Genomic DNA, 15,857 nt, shown 5'->3' with positions numbered 1-15,857 from the left:
CCCCTGTTAAGAATACTTGCTACACTCCCTCCCCTATTAAAATACCCTTATGACCTTTTCAAAAGAGCAAGAAGTATCTGTGCCAAGTTTGGTGGCAATCCGTTCAGTAGTTTCGAACTTATGCCGTTTTAAACATTACACCCCCCCCCCCCCTTTTTAAAGGCACTTGCTACATCCCCCCCCGTATAGTCATATCTAAGGTATGCAAAATGTTTCTATGGTCTATAAAACGTATCGATTTTTGTCAAGTTATATGAATTTTTCCATGGCCCCCCCTTGTTTATAATAATACTCCTTAAACCATCTCTGAAATATAAGAAGTATCTGTGCCAAGTTTGGTGGCAATCCGTTCAGTAGTTCCGAAGATATGGCGTTACAAACTTACATCCATTTATATATATATATATATATATATATATATATATATATATATATATATATATATATATATATATATATATATATATATATATATATATATATATATATATATATATATATATATATATATATATATATATATATATATATATATATATATATATATATATATATATATATATATATATATATATATATACATATTGACAACTGTATTAAAATACTCCACGAAAGTAAGTTTTGAGTCTAAAATTACATTTTCTACTAAACGTTACTGAACTACATTTCTTAACGTCTAGTTGGAGTAAGCTTCTATTGCACCAAATGTTGAATACGTTAATTTCATATTGGAATTCTTCAGTATCCACAGCATTTTTTATTTCTATAAAGAGCTTCATGTCGTCTGCATATACAAGTACTTTTAGATGTTTGAGTAAGAAGGAAATGTCGTTTGGATTATGTGTTGTAATAGCGCACAATTTGTTTACGTTTTGTGAGATATGATTCAAGCCATTTCAAAAGTTTTTGTTCAATGCCATATTTTTTAATTTTGAATAGTTATAATGGTATGTCAATTCTGTCGAGAGCTTTGCTGAAGTCAGTATAGAGAGTTTCTACACAATTTCCATTGTCCATAGCTTCCAAAGTGAATGTAACGAATTCCAAGAGATTTGTTGAAGTAGAACGATGTAATTTTTTACTTGTTGAAATATTTTCCCATTGATAATTTTTTCAAATAATTTTGGAATGCACGAAATAATAGCAATTCCTCGATAATTACGTATGTCTGATTTTGAGCCTGATTTAAAGACCGGTACTAAGAAGGAGGATTTCCATGTTTCTGGAAATATTCCTGTTCTTAGAGATAAATTGAAGAGATGGTGTAATGGTGTTGTGAGTTGTTTCAAAATATTGGTGCTATTTCGTTAGGTCCAGGTCTCTTTGCTGTGTTGAGGTTTTCAAGTGCAGTGAATATTTCTTTCTTTGATAAAGTAATCACGTTCACGATCTGTCTCGGCATATGATGTATATATTTCTTGGGAAAAATTTGCAAATTTCAGTGCTATTATTTCCAGTAGTTCTGTCTAGGTTCATCAGGGAAGGAAGGTTATTCTTCAGTTTTGTTTTAACATAGCTAAAGAAATTTTTAGGATGATCTTTGATTTCGTTTTCAACTTTAAGATTATATTCTTTGTGTGCCAAGTTGATTGCTATTTTCATGTCATTACAAATATCGAGGTAGTTTTGTAGATTGATAACATATTTATCTTTTCTATAAGTCTTATGTGCTTTCTGCTTTCTATTTTTCAGGTTTTTCAATTGCGGGATCAATCAGACAGGCAATTTGCTATTGTGAGTTCTTCTTCTTTTTATTGGTACAATTAAGTTGTTAATAATTAGGTAGAATTTTTCCACTTCTTCATTGACGTTTCCTTCTATACTCAAAATATTTTGCCAGTTTGTTGCTTCTTCGAAATTTGTTTGGTGATATTCCTGCACTTCCTAGTATTCTATTTCGTTAGGGAAAGCACTTCCTCTATTTTAATTTCGATTCACATATCCTGTAGTTCCGGAACCAGAAGTCGGATCCAAACATAATTCAGGAACCTTGTTTGGGAGCGTACGACTTTTCATATGAATCTGAGTTTGTAGAAAACGGTAGTAGTACTGTCAAAAACTGAAAATTTTGACATAAAACTTCATATAGCTCAAAAACTAAACATCCGTTCTCCAAACCATTCAATAGATTCTGGGTGACGGGGAGACCTTTCATTTGCGACTAGTTTGATCAAAATTGGTCTAGCCATATCTGAGATTCCGACCTCTTTGTCGACAACGCACACACACAATTTCTAAATTCTAAATTTTTCTTAAGTTTGAGCGAATTCTATACCTATTTTTTATATATAAAAAAAGGTAAAAAGGCGAATGTAATTTTCAAATGCAATTCGTTGTAAGGTCGTCAAAAGATGAGAAAACTAAGTGCTCACGAGTTCTTATCTAATGCATCCCAGAGTGTTTCTGATGACATTTTGTCAGCAGAACGGCGTCAACTGGGTGTTTTCCTGAATATTTTTTGGATTCGACTTTTGGTTCCGGAATTATAGGGTAAAATATGCAAAAAAAATATGAAAAATATGTGTACCAACTTTTCTTTTCTTTCGAACTTAGATTCAAATCAATGGTCCTATGATCCTATAAAAACATTCATCTGGATCCGAAATTTCAAGCAGTTATACAGAGCAGTGATGCTAAACATTCTGGTTATACTAGTCCCCGGCTTCAGGTTCCGGAAGCACCGGAAATAGTGGTCACAAACTCTAAAATGGAACGAGATCACTTTTCTCAACGACGGTTTGGCCGATTAACAAACTTAAGTACAAATGCAAGGTCTTATGACCTCCTGAATTTCATCCGGATAAGACTTCCAGTTCCGGAATTACAAGGTGATGAGTGTCCAACCAAAACAAACTAACCGTGATTGAACCGGTCGAATTTTGATTCAAATAATTGTCTTATTATCCTATTGAATGAAAACTACCGGAAACTAGTTGATTGTTTCTATCCGAATTTATACAGCATTTTCAGCACATATACAGTTTCAAGATTAACCTTACTTTAAATTTAAGATGGTAACAATATGTCGTGAATAAAATGACTAAGAACAAATTCAGCAGCTGGAAGTGTGACATCTATAATAGAACCAAAGACATCATATTAACAAGATATCCAGCTCTCACATTTCCCGAACAAATCATTGGCAACATCCTTTTTTGCGAGCATGACGCCCTCAGGTGAGTCCGCATCGAAACTCATACATAGAAATAGGGGAGAGAAATGTCAAATTCGTGCGCGCCAAAATAGCATCACTGCGCACCCATACAATTGACATGATATATTTAATGTGATGCCGTGCGATGGCGTTGCTGAACTGAAGATTGATTTCGCTCCAAGCTGACAGGGTCTGATAGAACTTAAACTGAAACAAATGGATCCGCAGCAAGCCGATTTAATTTCATTTATTAGAACAGTTCTTCTGTCAAATTAACCCATTATGTCCTAGCGTATGATATATCATACGCAGAAATATCCAATTTTCAAAAAATGTTTACTGTGGAACTGCACTACCCAACTGCTTCACGATAGCAAAACTAGATAAACTACACTACGCAATTTCTTTGTGTGTTAAATCTGTTGTTTGTTTTTCAAAATTTAATTGTATTTTGATCGTTGACCTTTGACCTACTAACGACTAGAAATGACTGTGCAAAAATAAGTTATATATTGCTTTGAATTTTTAGGTCAAATTATGCGCTTAAACTTACATCCTGTGACAAAACATTAGCAGAGGCTCTCAAAAGGTTATATCTATAAAAAATTCCCAAATAATGTGTAAAATAATGTAAAATTTGATGCCTACATTGGTGTGTATGATATATCATATGGTGGAATGATTTCGTTTAAAAAGGATTTCTAACAGTGGTTTTGGGTTTCCCATAATCTTCAACACATAATATGATGGCACTGATGATATCAGCTCATTTGATTCTGGTAATAATTTATAAGGGCAAGTTCAGGAGTGCCCTAGTTCTAGATGCATAATTTATGTCAGTTTTAAAATTTGAATCCGGAAATTATAACAAAAGAAACTGGCAGCCCCAGCAGCGTTTTACTCGTGTTTCAAATATTGAAAAAAATTGAACGTTGCCGTTAAAATGTAGATTGTTGAATTTGAAGGTTTGCTTAAAGAGTAAATGTATCTTGATATCAAACAAGTGCATTTTCTTCAATGCAACAAGACTCACCTGTGCTCTATTCCCAATTCCTGTGTGCGGGCACACAGGGTCAAAAAGTTTTGCTAATCTGAGGAAGTGAATGACCTCAAGGGTAAAACCTCTACAATCGAAACAAAAAAAATACAATAAGCATGTACAAAATCTGATGAAGGAACGAATCGATAGACAAAAACAAAGATAGACAAGAATTGTTCTAGATTAGAAAAATTACAAAAACCAATGGCATGAAATATGAAAATTGTCACTTAAACTTCTTGGTAATATATTAAACTTGTTAAATGAAAATAATATAGGTAACCATACTCACATTTACAAAATCCAGGACAAATATTGTAATTTCTAGAGAATTCAATAATACAGAATTCAAATTTTCTGGAATCCATTAGTGTCCCTTTTAGGGGATTTTTTTGACTAGGACCATCTTGTAATGTCGGTTGAAATGGAAGGTTAGGTTCTGAAACGTAATCTAATACCGCAACATGCACTTCAAACAGCGCTACAATCAGTAAATTCCGATAAAGGCATCGAAACAATGAAAATAAAACCATCATCCCGCAGTCAACTGCGTCTATCATGCTTATCATAAGTGCCGAAACATCACAAGTTAGTACGTGCAGCCATTTCGCTAAAGAGTAAATGATAGCAGTAATCAGTACGGAACGAAGTAAGAGTGAATAAGTTTATCCGGAAATATTCTTCTGAAATCCTTGAAATTTCGCGAAAAATCATACGCTATAAAACGCTTAAAAGCCAAGTCGCAACAGGGCACAGTGCTGGAAAATTTGAAAACCGATACCACCAGTGCAGATGAAGTGTTGAAATTTTATGAAGACTTACTAACTTGTAAATGATCTAGGACCTTTAGACATTCTAAGTGCATTCAATTGTTTTCAAATCATTCGAATGAAATGATGTGGTTTTTTCACATCCTATGGCTGATTTTGGTTATAGTGTTATTCTTTCTTATTCTGGTAAGCAATTAATACATTCATCAAAATAACTATTGTGTAATATGCATAATCACAAAAAAATTCATCTGCTTGATAAAATTTCTCCCAGAATGTACATTAGGGTGGGATAAAATTCAGATTTCAGCTCTACCAAAATCTAGTGCACATGCACTGATTTTGAGCGTTTGCGTTCGACTTGGAATATCTAGAATAGAATGTGCACTCAGAGAGGGCTAGACCGATTATCACCACAAACTTAGACTCAAATGGAAGGTCTCTTGGTCTCCCAGCCTGCTATTGAATTTTAGCTGGAAGGGTTCGAGAAAAACGGGGTAAATTGTGAATAATAAATGAAAGAAAAATGCACTCGATTTTGTCAGAAACCGCTCAACCAACTCATCGATTCCAATCAAATTTCATCTGGATGCGACTTCCGGTTCAAAAATTACAGGCTGATAAGTACGTAGCTCTCTTTATTCTCTCACAGACAGCTGAGTAATTTTTCATATACTTAGTCTCAAATAAAAGCTTTGACGAACTCATAGACTGCTTTGACAGAACCGACTACCGGCTGCGGAACAATAGAGTGAAGTGTGTTTAAAATTTCCATTTTTCATACCATCAATCAAAGCGAACATTCAAAAATAATAAAAATTCTTATAAACTTGGCTCAAAACTGTTTATACATTGAAGAATTTATGAATAATAATTTAATAATTTATGGTATACCCCAAACAATTTTTTTTGTTCTTATTCAAGATTCAAAGAAATGTTTTTTTGCAGAATCCCTTTATAATATTTATGAAAACATGAGTTATGTGAGAAAGGCATCATTACATTACTAGGTAGATTAAAACAGGTTTTACTAAGCTATAACTGCGTCCAACAAAACAACTTTTGTTTGTAATATCTATTCTTAATTCATGAAAACATTTGATTCGGAAGAACCAGTTGATTTTTTGTCCGGTTTTGCATTCAGTTTTTTGTCAGATTCTTGGAAAATAAATGTTTTTTTTTCTTTGCAAAATCCTTGTTAGGCTTTTGTTCTCAATACCCAAGTAACATTTTTAATATTAATAAATACTTGTAGCTGTCTTCAATGCTACATAATAAATCTTGCATTAAAACTTTAAACTCCACTAAAGCCTACTGAAAACCTCTATAAGAACATGTTCCTGCCAAGTGGACCATTCTGCATAAGGTTTATAAAGCAAAGTGAAGAATCAGCATAAACCTGCGTTAAAACTCCAAATTCAAGAAAATTTACGATCAATTTACGAAAATTTACAAGAAGCTTTACGATCAACATTAAATTTATTCGGATGGAATGAATTCCGCTATGAATAAACTTTCGTTTTGATCATATTTTTCTTGACTATGTGTTTGTCATGTCTGCTTTGAATGCAATCAGTAAGAATTTATTAGATTTTATTTACGAGTTGAGGCTTTTTCCGAACGTAGAAATTTCATGCGCTTTTATTTTTATCGTGAATGTATGGATAAAAATTTGAATTATAACTAATCGCCTTGAAATAAATGCGGTTTTTGCGAAAGTCTCCATAATTTATGAACATTTTTTTTTTTTAAATAACTATTTATTGGAATATGAGTTAAAATTAAATTAAATTATTAAGATTTAAATTGGGTGTTCAGCCACAAGTGGTGACTTTTCAGCCCTGTTGTATATATATGATTTGGTTATTACCATGAAGACATAATTTGCTTCCGCAATTCTGAGATTTTTGTGTAGGGAAAATTCTAAACCTACTTGTATTGTGTAATGGATCAAACAAAATTTATGAACATTATTTTCTGTGATTCATCGTCATTTTTGTATAAAACTATTTCGTGGCGTTAAAACTTGTGCATACGTCCTGAAAATGAATCATGAAAGTCCATCATATTTCCTGCTTTTTTGCATTTCGAAGTTTATTTGATATCAATAAAAGTTACGGCAAAAAACATCATAATGGCGGCCATGAAATTTCCTTTAATGCAAATTACACTTAACGTAAGATGCAATAAATCAAATAGGCCACAACAAATGTGTCATAAATGTACTTTAGAACCCTCAAAATTGCTCTGAGTGAAACTGTCATCCAATGAACACGCACACACATAAGACTACATTTATGAAAGAATTGAACTGACAATAATGTTTTAAAGAAAATGTTTGAAAGCAATATTAAGAGGGTTTGCATGGTTTTATTCTAGTGCAAATTGTTTTATTTTCAGCCAGGTTGTTAGTCTAGGTAAAGGGTTTTAAAGAAGCTTTAAAAACTATGATATTACTTCTCAAAAGAGGCACTTATTCTAGTTGTCATAAAACAGGTAGTAATTGAAAAATCAATTACAAAACTCTTATAAATTATAATCAAAACCATAAGGCATTCGAATTGTTACTTGGGTATTGTTCTCCGATTTTGGCATTCAAAAACACTTAAACGGAATTTCAAGAACTTTTTTGTTTTTTTCTCTCAGTCGTTCAAATAATCTTTAGGGTACACTTACTCTAACTCTTTCAGTCGTGCGCGCCTCTTCTTCGTATACCTGTCGGATATCCTCAGGATATTCACCAATTAAAACAAATAAACATGGATGTGTTTAGTGATGTTCTCAAGTAGCACACGTTGTTACACTTCAATGACTGCAACCTACATGAAACAAATTAACAGATAAAGTTGAAGACGTGGCAACGTGCATGATAACTGCTGTGTAACCTCAAAAGCGTAAGATGCGGAGCTTGTGCGACTTACCAAGAGTTGCAAACAAGTTGTCAGTAACGAATATTTGATTTGATGTAGTGCACATCAGTCACATGGATACAGAAAAAATATACGTTTGTGTTACAATTTTTTTATGTTTTTCCATTATGACCAAAAATTGGCATCCGATGATCAAAACTAAATATATATATAAAATTCATGATTGTGTAAACTCATTATATTTATTCAAAATTTATGTGCTATTCGATATTTATACTAAATTCATTGTACTTATTAAAACGTTCGCGTCATCGATATTTTAGGGTTTAGAACATGGACATACAAATAATGTTCATATTTTCATTCCCGTCACATGCATACAATTTGGAGCTAAAAAGTCGAATTGTATTCAGATAGAATTTTTAGTGGTGATTAGTATTACTGTTTCATAGATCAAAGTTACAATAGTTTACATTGAATAGAAACTTTTATTTGAGCCTAAGTTTGTGGGAATCGACCTAATCATCTCTGAGAAAATTGAGTGAGTCTCGTTTTAGAGTTTTTGACCACTATTTCCGGTTCTTCTGGAATCTGTTTAGTAAATTACTAATATAGCCTACAAAGTGAAACAGTTTTGAACCAAATCTAGAAGAAATTTACCCTTTTTTTGCATAGTCGCTTTAAATGACGGTGTGCAATTTTGAACACACTTTACCCTATGAAAGCATGATGAAATTCAATAGCAACCTATGGGATCCATAAAAACACACATACACACTCATAGACACATACATTGCTCAGCTCGAGGAACTTTGTCGAATGTACTTTTATAGAAAAGCATATTTTGTTATAACACTAACAAGTAGGTACCAATTTAATAAAAGATTTACAAATTTACACAATTTACTTTTTTTTCACCTGAAAAATATAGATTTAAATGTGGCAACCATGCACGCTTTAAGAAATTGAACCAATCACGCTGCGAACGGATTAAAGCCGGAGGTGTTTTCTTCTTCTTTAGTACTAGTACGTATCGACATGTGCCGGTTTTGCATCGTCATTTTGAATAATGATTTGAATGTTTTGACACTCATCGCCCTATAATTTCGGAACCGTTGCTGAGAATTCGAAGTAAGTTTCGTTTTCGGAGTTTTCTTCACTATTATCGGTGCTCTCGGAAGCGGAAACCGGGGACTAGTAGTTCCAAAGTAGTTTTATATGTTCACTAACTACCGCGCAAGTTTCTCGGAGATGGCTGAACCGATTTTAACAAGCTTAGACTCGTTTGAAAGGTACTATTAAGCCATTGATCAAATTCGAATATCAAATGGCTGTGACTTTTGGTTCCGGAGATATAATGGTATAAGTGACGTAACCGACAAAACACGTTGTTTTTTTTCGCTCTAATGTATATAAGAAGGGCCAATATTTTGGGATCCCTTCTAATTTCGTAGAGCGCTAGTGCTCAAAAGTTTAAGCACCTCGAAAAAAGTCCTCATGCAAAATTTAAGCTAAATCGGACATGGGTAAGGGATGCTATGAATACATGGACCATAGGGGGGAAAAATGAAATTTCCGAAATCGAAACTTTTTTTTGCTGCCAAAAGTCTTAAAGCTGCATGAAACTTCGAGATTTATACCGTTTTCGTTTTTGAACCTACACGCGGGCGACTCTGACTCCGAGTAAAACGAACACATGGTACGTGTCCTAAACAACAACTCAAAAAAACAGAAAAAAAAACAAACTCGCATGGATGTCGTGTGCGACCCGAAAAAATTTTCAGAGCGAAACTACGCGATTGGAGTCCGATCTAGAGCGACCCCAGGTTACTAAAACAAACATCTCATATGTTGTTTGAGCGACTCTGGGCCAGCTCTCGGGATGCTCTGATCAATAAACGAAAACGGTATTAGTGTCATCTCAAAAAAAAATAATTTAAAAATCGACTTCTTGGCACGCAAATTTTTTTTCGAGATGACACTAAATCTCGACGTTTCATGCAATTCTAATGCTTTTGGTATCAAATATTTTTTCGAATTTGACAATTTCATGTGCTCGAGTGCCCGTCTCGGCAAAATCTATAAAGGACTATTCACACATATCCGGTTCGGTTCAGTGCCGGCACGACACCGTGCACGGATACTGATATTATTTCTTTCGTTTTCTATGCACGCATTTACACCTATCCGGCACCGTGCCGTTTCAGTGCAGCTCGCCGTCAGTATAGCGCCCGTCCGGCAAACTCAAATTCGTCGTCACCGATATTTTTTTATTTTAGCTGAAGTCGGTATGGCACTGCATTTGCTGTGCCGGAACAGAAACAGCACGGAAACGGGACGGAAGGGTTCCGACAAAAAAAGAACACTGACGGCGCACTGAGAGCACTTCCACTGAACTGAAATGTGTGAATAGTCCTTAATTACTGAGAATTGCCGAGTCGTCAGTAATCGAACGTAGAATTTTTTTTTCTTTATTTTTGAATGAAATGAGTATCACAAAAGCGGGAAAGGAAATGTTTTGGTCATGTTCATTTTAATCCAACATACAAAAAAGAAAAGCAAACCCCAGAAGAAAACATCACGGCTGAAGACAATTGTTTCTAGTTCTCCATAATGCCTGTACTTATAAATAACAGATATTCATAAGTATATAGGAATAGTAAATAGTTTTTTATTCCACTTTTCACGAAATATAAAAATCTTTTTCCTCTATCTAGTTAATATATTTTCCAGTCCCACGAGCATTGGCAACGTGGTGCTTTGCAAAATCGAAAAGAGACATTAGATGACAAGTGTCTCGCCGAATTTCAGTAAAACTAACACACTGTTCGAAATCTCGGCAAACAGATTAGCTGATTTCGGCATATATTGTTGTTTTATGGCAAGTTCAGCGTTATTATTATGCTAAACTTCGGCAAAAAAAACGCGCTTCACAGAGATATCAACAGATTACATTAACGAATTTCAGAAAAGAGCATGTGGATTACTGAACCATCAATAAAATTTCGTGTTTTACCGATCTAATTCGGCATTTCATTTGACCGAGCTCAAGAGTAGGTTTTAAGTGTGTGGGTAAACTTGAAGCAAGTTCAAAGGAAAGCAACAACTAAATCAATCACATTCGAGACCAAAATTAAAGCGGCGCCAAAAGCATTACTGCAATACGTCAGCAAACCCATTACATTTCCATTTTCACAATGTCATATGGTCTATAACAAACCAATTCGACCCTCTCATTTAGCTACAAATGCAAAAGGCACTAGCGATACTATTGAACAACTGTCCTCATAGCCACACTGGGACGTCTGCGATGAGAACTTTTGGCCATTATTTAAAATTCATTAACCTACAAATCATATAATGCGCTGCCCTCTCCGAACATATCTAGTGAGAAGAATCACAGGCGAATAGTCCTGGTAGCCGTCTGGTGCTCATGATTGCCAAGATAACCAAAATTCCGTGCGGGAACCTTAAATAGGCTAGGTGTGAAGAATATGTCAAAAACTAAACGTGAACCAAGATAATCTATTTACCATTTTTTATTCTGACACCTAGGTCATTACCAAGTATCTTGTTTGAAATCGATTAAAGATAAGCAAAGTCGCTCAGATGGTCGCTGAGCCTCACTGACTGAGAACAATGTACATAGACGACGCTCTGCTTCATTCTGTTGAGGTATAGCCTCTAAAGAATCTCAATGACAGAGGTTTTGCCAGATCAAATCTGGAAGATACGTTTTCGTCAATTTTATTTTAGTCACATAAAGAGTATACACAGTAGTTAATCATATTACTCATTTGATATCACTATCACACTTTTCTACTTTGCACATTATAACAAACACAAAGAAATTTACTCTTCTATAATTTCAGCGACGAATATACTACTTTGGCATGCAAGAAATTAATAGGCAGGAGCAAATGGATCCAAATCAGATCCCAAGCAGTAAATTCGAACACACAACTTTACAGTTTCCGAAATTAATTCAAATTGTATCGTTTCAGATAATCAACAGTACTACATATTCACAGTGTACGGCTCTCGATCACAACTTGAAACATCTGCAAATGCATCTAACTTGGAACAACCGTCCCCAAGTTGTAATAATAATCGTAAAAATTGAGCAATCTTCAGTATATCTTCTATTGTTTAATTCATATTTTACAGATGAAGTTCAACCGCCACCCCCTAAGTATGAGGAAGTAATTAAGTCATCAGAATCCTACCAAAAGCCTCCGTCTTACAGTCAAGTGTAGTAATTTATTAACAGATTTAAATAATACAAACATACATCTATTAAGCAAAATTTCCTGTTTAGGTAAGATTGATAGAAATTATCCGAATCTCATCGTACGGTTTATCGGTTTTGGGATTCGTTTTACTATTACAAATATTTTGAACTACCTCCATTCCTTTGTGCACACGGCCGAACACTGTGTGCTTGTTGTCTAACCAGGGCTGAAAAAAATATATATAATATAAATAATACTCCTTCAATGGAGAGTGTGTTGCATTGTAGAAAACCTACGGTAGGCAGAACGGTTATGAAAAACTGACTTCCGTTGGTGTTCGGCCCGGCATTTGCCATACTCATCGTGTACGGCCGGTCATGCTTTAGCGTAGAACAGAACTCATCCTTGAACTCGCCGCCCCATATCGACTGCCCTCCTGTTCCAGAACCGGTAGGATCACCAGTTTGGATCATGAAACCTTTGATGACACGATGAAAAATGTGTCCATTGTAGTAACCGTTCTTGCTGTGTACACAAAAATTTTCCACTGTTTTCGGACAATCTTTGCCAAATAATCGTAAATGGATATCACCCATCGTTGTGTGAATGACGGCGTGGTCATATATTTTTTGTGGCCCTGCGGATAAGGTAAAACGTGTTAGTTTTGAAACAAATTACTGTATAAAACTTTAATAATTTGAATAGAATCGAGCACGAAGTACCTTCTCCTAAAGTTTATGTTTGCATAAAAATGTATGTAAAACGTTAGCTTTTGCTTTTCTTTCAAAAAACGTTTGCTTGACTTACCTTGTCCTTCAGTAACGGAAATAATATCTTCTTTTGATGGTTTCTCATTAAACACATCACGATCAGCATCCTGCAAATCGGATGGTAATCTTCGACTGTACAGGTAGAACCGTTGCTTTCTATGGAAAAAAAATAGCATAATTTGATACTGTTCACATAAATGATGCTATTTGGACTTACTTGTACGCCGTGCAGAAAAGAGTGGGATCATTTACCACTGCTTGCAAGGCAGGATTATCCGACGCTTCCTGTTCTAGTGTTATAGCAGCTTTGGAATTCTTGACACGCCCCTGAAGCAAGCACAAATAACTTTTAAACATTGATTCTTTAAAAAAAACTAAAAAATTGAAGTTCTAAAATATCAAAAACTCGTACCTGAAAAAGAGCTAGATGCAACGGTCGCAAATTATCATTTTTTCCGATAATTTTGACGCATTTGTTCGTTTCAATATTGACCAACTTTATCCCGAGCATTGTTGGATACAAAATGAAATGCCCACTATAGTCAAAAGCTATGTTAATCAAACTGAACGAGTCAGATTTTTCCAGATCTCGTTCGTTTGCCATCCTAAAAAAAATAAATTTTCAAACAATCATTGCTTTCAATGTTAAAAATATTCTCAACCTTCGGCCAAATTCCATATTTGACAGTGCCTGTGAAAGCTGCTGACTTTCACTGTACCGTGCCAGACTCTCGTCGTATACCCGGAGTAGTTTTCCTGTCAACATTCCAAACACTCGCACTTTCCTATCTGTCGAAATTGTTGCAAACTTTTTTCCATCCTGCGAGAAAACCAGCGAAGTGACGATCGTCTTATTTTTGGCAAACTCGTACAAACCTAAATCAAAATAGTTAGGAGTAATTAGTCTATAATTTCAGAGAAACATTTAAATCTCACTTGTATCCAGCTTAGACTCAAAGTTCACGAGCTTCGAAGGGAACTTAAAATCGCTTCGTGCTCCCAACCAGTACTCCAGGATTCCACTTTTATCGATGGAAATAGTTAACTCATACACTGGATTGTACTTCATAAGAACCACCGGTTTACTGTGCATTTTTTCCAACAGATGGAGTGGAGTATTGTTACCTTTTCCGTCGTAGACGAAGATTTTACAAGAGTCTTGATCAGCGCTGTTGTGAACATAAAACGTCAGAATTTATTCTAATTTGCCTATGAACTAGTATACCTACACAGCCAGATAAGCAATAGCATCTCCAGTGTTATGAATCCATTCGGCTCTGTATGGGACGTAGTCAAGTTTCAACATATTGATCATATCGAAATTGATCACATCAAACACTTTTACGTTCTTGTCAACGGAAGCCGTGCAAAGATACGATCCAGTCGAGTTAACTGCCAATGCGTTTATCGGAGCCAGGTGGCTTCGAAAGTGCTTCACAAACTCAATACCTTCTTCCATTTTTTTCCAGAATTTTACATGACCATCTACACTGACAGTTATTAAAAAATCCGTTTTCGTAACTACCAAATGTGTAATAGTATCGCGATGCATAAATGACTTCTCGTAACATTCCGTCGAAGGCAAGTTACTTATATACAATTTCTCATATTCTAGAACTGAAACAAATGAAAATTAGTAAATTATTCACAGAAACCAAATAATAATGAACTCTGTAACTACAAAACCACAAATAAACATACTTTTCCGCTTTTTCGGTGGAGCTGCTGCTGACGGCAGTGGACCTATCCATTCTTCGTCATCCGATTCATCATTAGCATGTCTTTTTCGCTCGGCACTATCAGAATCACCCATTATAATTAGCAGTATAGGCACTCTAATCAACAGACTATCCACTAAAAGTCAGTACCTGTTGTATAAAATGATTTACTAATCGATACAAACAAATTCCGTTCAGGACAAACAACATAAATCGAGTAAGATTCTTCAGCACGCAGCATAAACGTCAATCGACTGTTGACACTAGGACAGCGATGCCAGGTCAAACTTTCAGTATACTTTTGCTGGATGATTTTGAAAAATCTGCGCTTTCTAAATGTTGTAATCATAGGGCTCAATTTTTTAGGTTTAAAGACTAAGTCAATTTCGAAGATCGGAAAATTTGGTCAAGTATCTGTAATTGTTAACAAAAGTCACGGAAAGCTGTGAAAATTATTTGCAGTCGCTGAATCCTTAGCAGTTATGAAATAACTCTTAATATGAAAAAAAAAAAATGAGAACCGCGCAAGACAAAAAGTTCAATAAAAACTTTGAAGCTTATGTCATGCGAGTTTGGATGAAATTCCATGTTATGCTGTTTTCGCCTGAGAAATTTGCAACTATCCCAAGGTCAATTTTGAGTGCTTCAGATTAATTCCTAATTGGTATTTAATAAGATGAACTCGATTAATAATGAGAAAAAGTTTATCGCTTCAACCGATCGCATAATGGTAGAGAAACTTAACGCTATAAAAAAATCTGCTTGCATACAAAACTTGAACACAAGCTTGGCGAAGAGAAGCCTAAATATCAAAACCTTCTCAGCAGGCCGTTCAATTTTGTTGGTTTTAGAGCGCTTGTTGGACGACATATTGCACGAAATATTCGTTCAATTTGCTGGAACGGTTTGTTGTTGTTTTTTCTCTTGCAAAAATAGTGTGAAAATTAAGTGTTACCTTTACATAGAAAGAAAATTTGTTGTTATTCTACGTGAAGTAGAAGTATTGTGCAGGTATGTATTGTTAGTTTTATCAAATAAGTGGAAAAAACTTTAGAAATTCTGCAGTTAAACTAGTCCAACGGGGCTCCAACTCCTCATGTTAAAAATGGCTCAACACAACAATTGACCTCTGTCTGCCGATTTTGTTGAACGAAAAAAATGGCATTCGGTTCAACGGTCTGTTTCAAAATCGGCAAACAAAGGTCCCGTGTTGGCCTCCCGTTGAGCGATTGATTGGACTTTCATTGGACCAATGATCCAACGTATTGGACCAATGAAGGACCACCGTTGAACGTTTTTTTATA

The 15,857-nt window shown here is 34.9% G+C and overlaps 2 protein-coding genes across 4 annotated transcripts; one reads left to right on the top strand and one right to left on the bottom strand.

Annotated features, from left to right (window-relative positions):
• The first annotated feature begins 4,747 nt into the window (after positions 1 to 4,747).
• LOC131426931 (uncharacterized) lies at positions 4,748 to 12,154 on the top strand. 2 transcript variants are annotated; one of them, XM_058589715.1, is made up of 4 exons: positions 4,748 to 5,149; positions 11,706 to 11,778; positions 11,838 to 11,945; positions 12,001 to 12,142. In XM_058589715.1, the coding sequence occupies exons 1-4, from the start codon at positions 5,087 to 5,089 to the stop codon at positions 12,087 to 12,089; spliced, it is 333 nt and encodes a 110-aa protein (XP_058445698.1). In that variant the 5' UTR covers positions 4,748 to 5,086; the 3' UTR covers positions 12,090 to 12,142. The 2 variants fall into 2 exon arrangements, with proteins under 2 accessions (XP_058445698.1, XP_058445699.1); XM_058589716.1 differs by having other exon boundaries at positions 4,750 to 5,149; positions 11,838 to 11,933; positions 12,001 to 12,154.
• LOC131426930 (peptidylprolyl isomerase domain and WD repeat-containing protein 1) lies at positions 12,074 to 14,792 on the bottom strand. Of its 2 annotated transcripts, XM_058589714.1 has the most exons (10): positions 14,704 to 14,774; positions 14,537 to 14,631; positions 14,065 to 14,452; positions 13,772 to 14,004; positions 13,498 to 13,711; positions 13,248 to 13,440; positions 13,053 to 13,162; positions 12,873 to 12,991; positions 12,362 to 12,702; positions 12,074 to 12,291 (listed from the first exon to the last, which is right to left on the bottom strand). In XM_058589714.1, the coding sequence occupies exons 3-10, from the start codon at positions 14,385 to 14,387 to the stop codon at positions 12,148 to 12,150; spliced, it is 1,677 nt and encodes a 558-aa protein (XP_058445697.1). In that variant the 5' UTR covers positions 14,388 to 14,452; positions 14,537 to 14,631; positions 14,704 to 14,774; the 3' UTR covers positions 12,074 to 12,147. The 2 variants fall into 2 exon arrangements, with proteins under 2 accessions (XP_058445697.1, XP_058445696.1); XM_058589713.1 differs by having other exon boundaries at positions 14,537 to 14,792.
• Between the last annotated feature and the right edge of the window lie 1,065 nt (positions 14,793 to 15,857).

The sequence above is a fragment of the Malaya genurostris genome, chromosome 2, assembly GCF_030247185.1.
Source record: "Malaya genurostris strain Urasoe2022 chromosome 2, Malgen_1.1, whole genome shotgun sequence".
NCBI classification, from domain to species: domain Eukaryota; kingdom Metazoa; phylum Arthropoda; class Insecta; order Diptera; family Culicidae; genus Malaya; species Malaya genurostris.
Note: the sequence above shows the minus strand (reverse complement) of the source record. Positions and strands in the feature narration are given on the sequence as shown.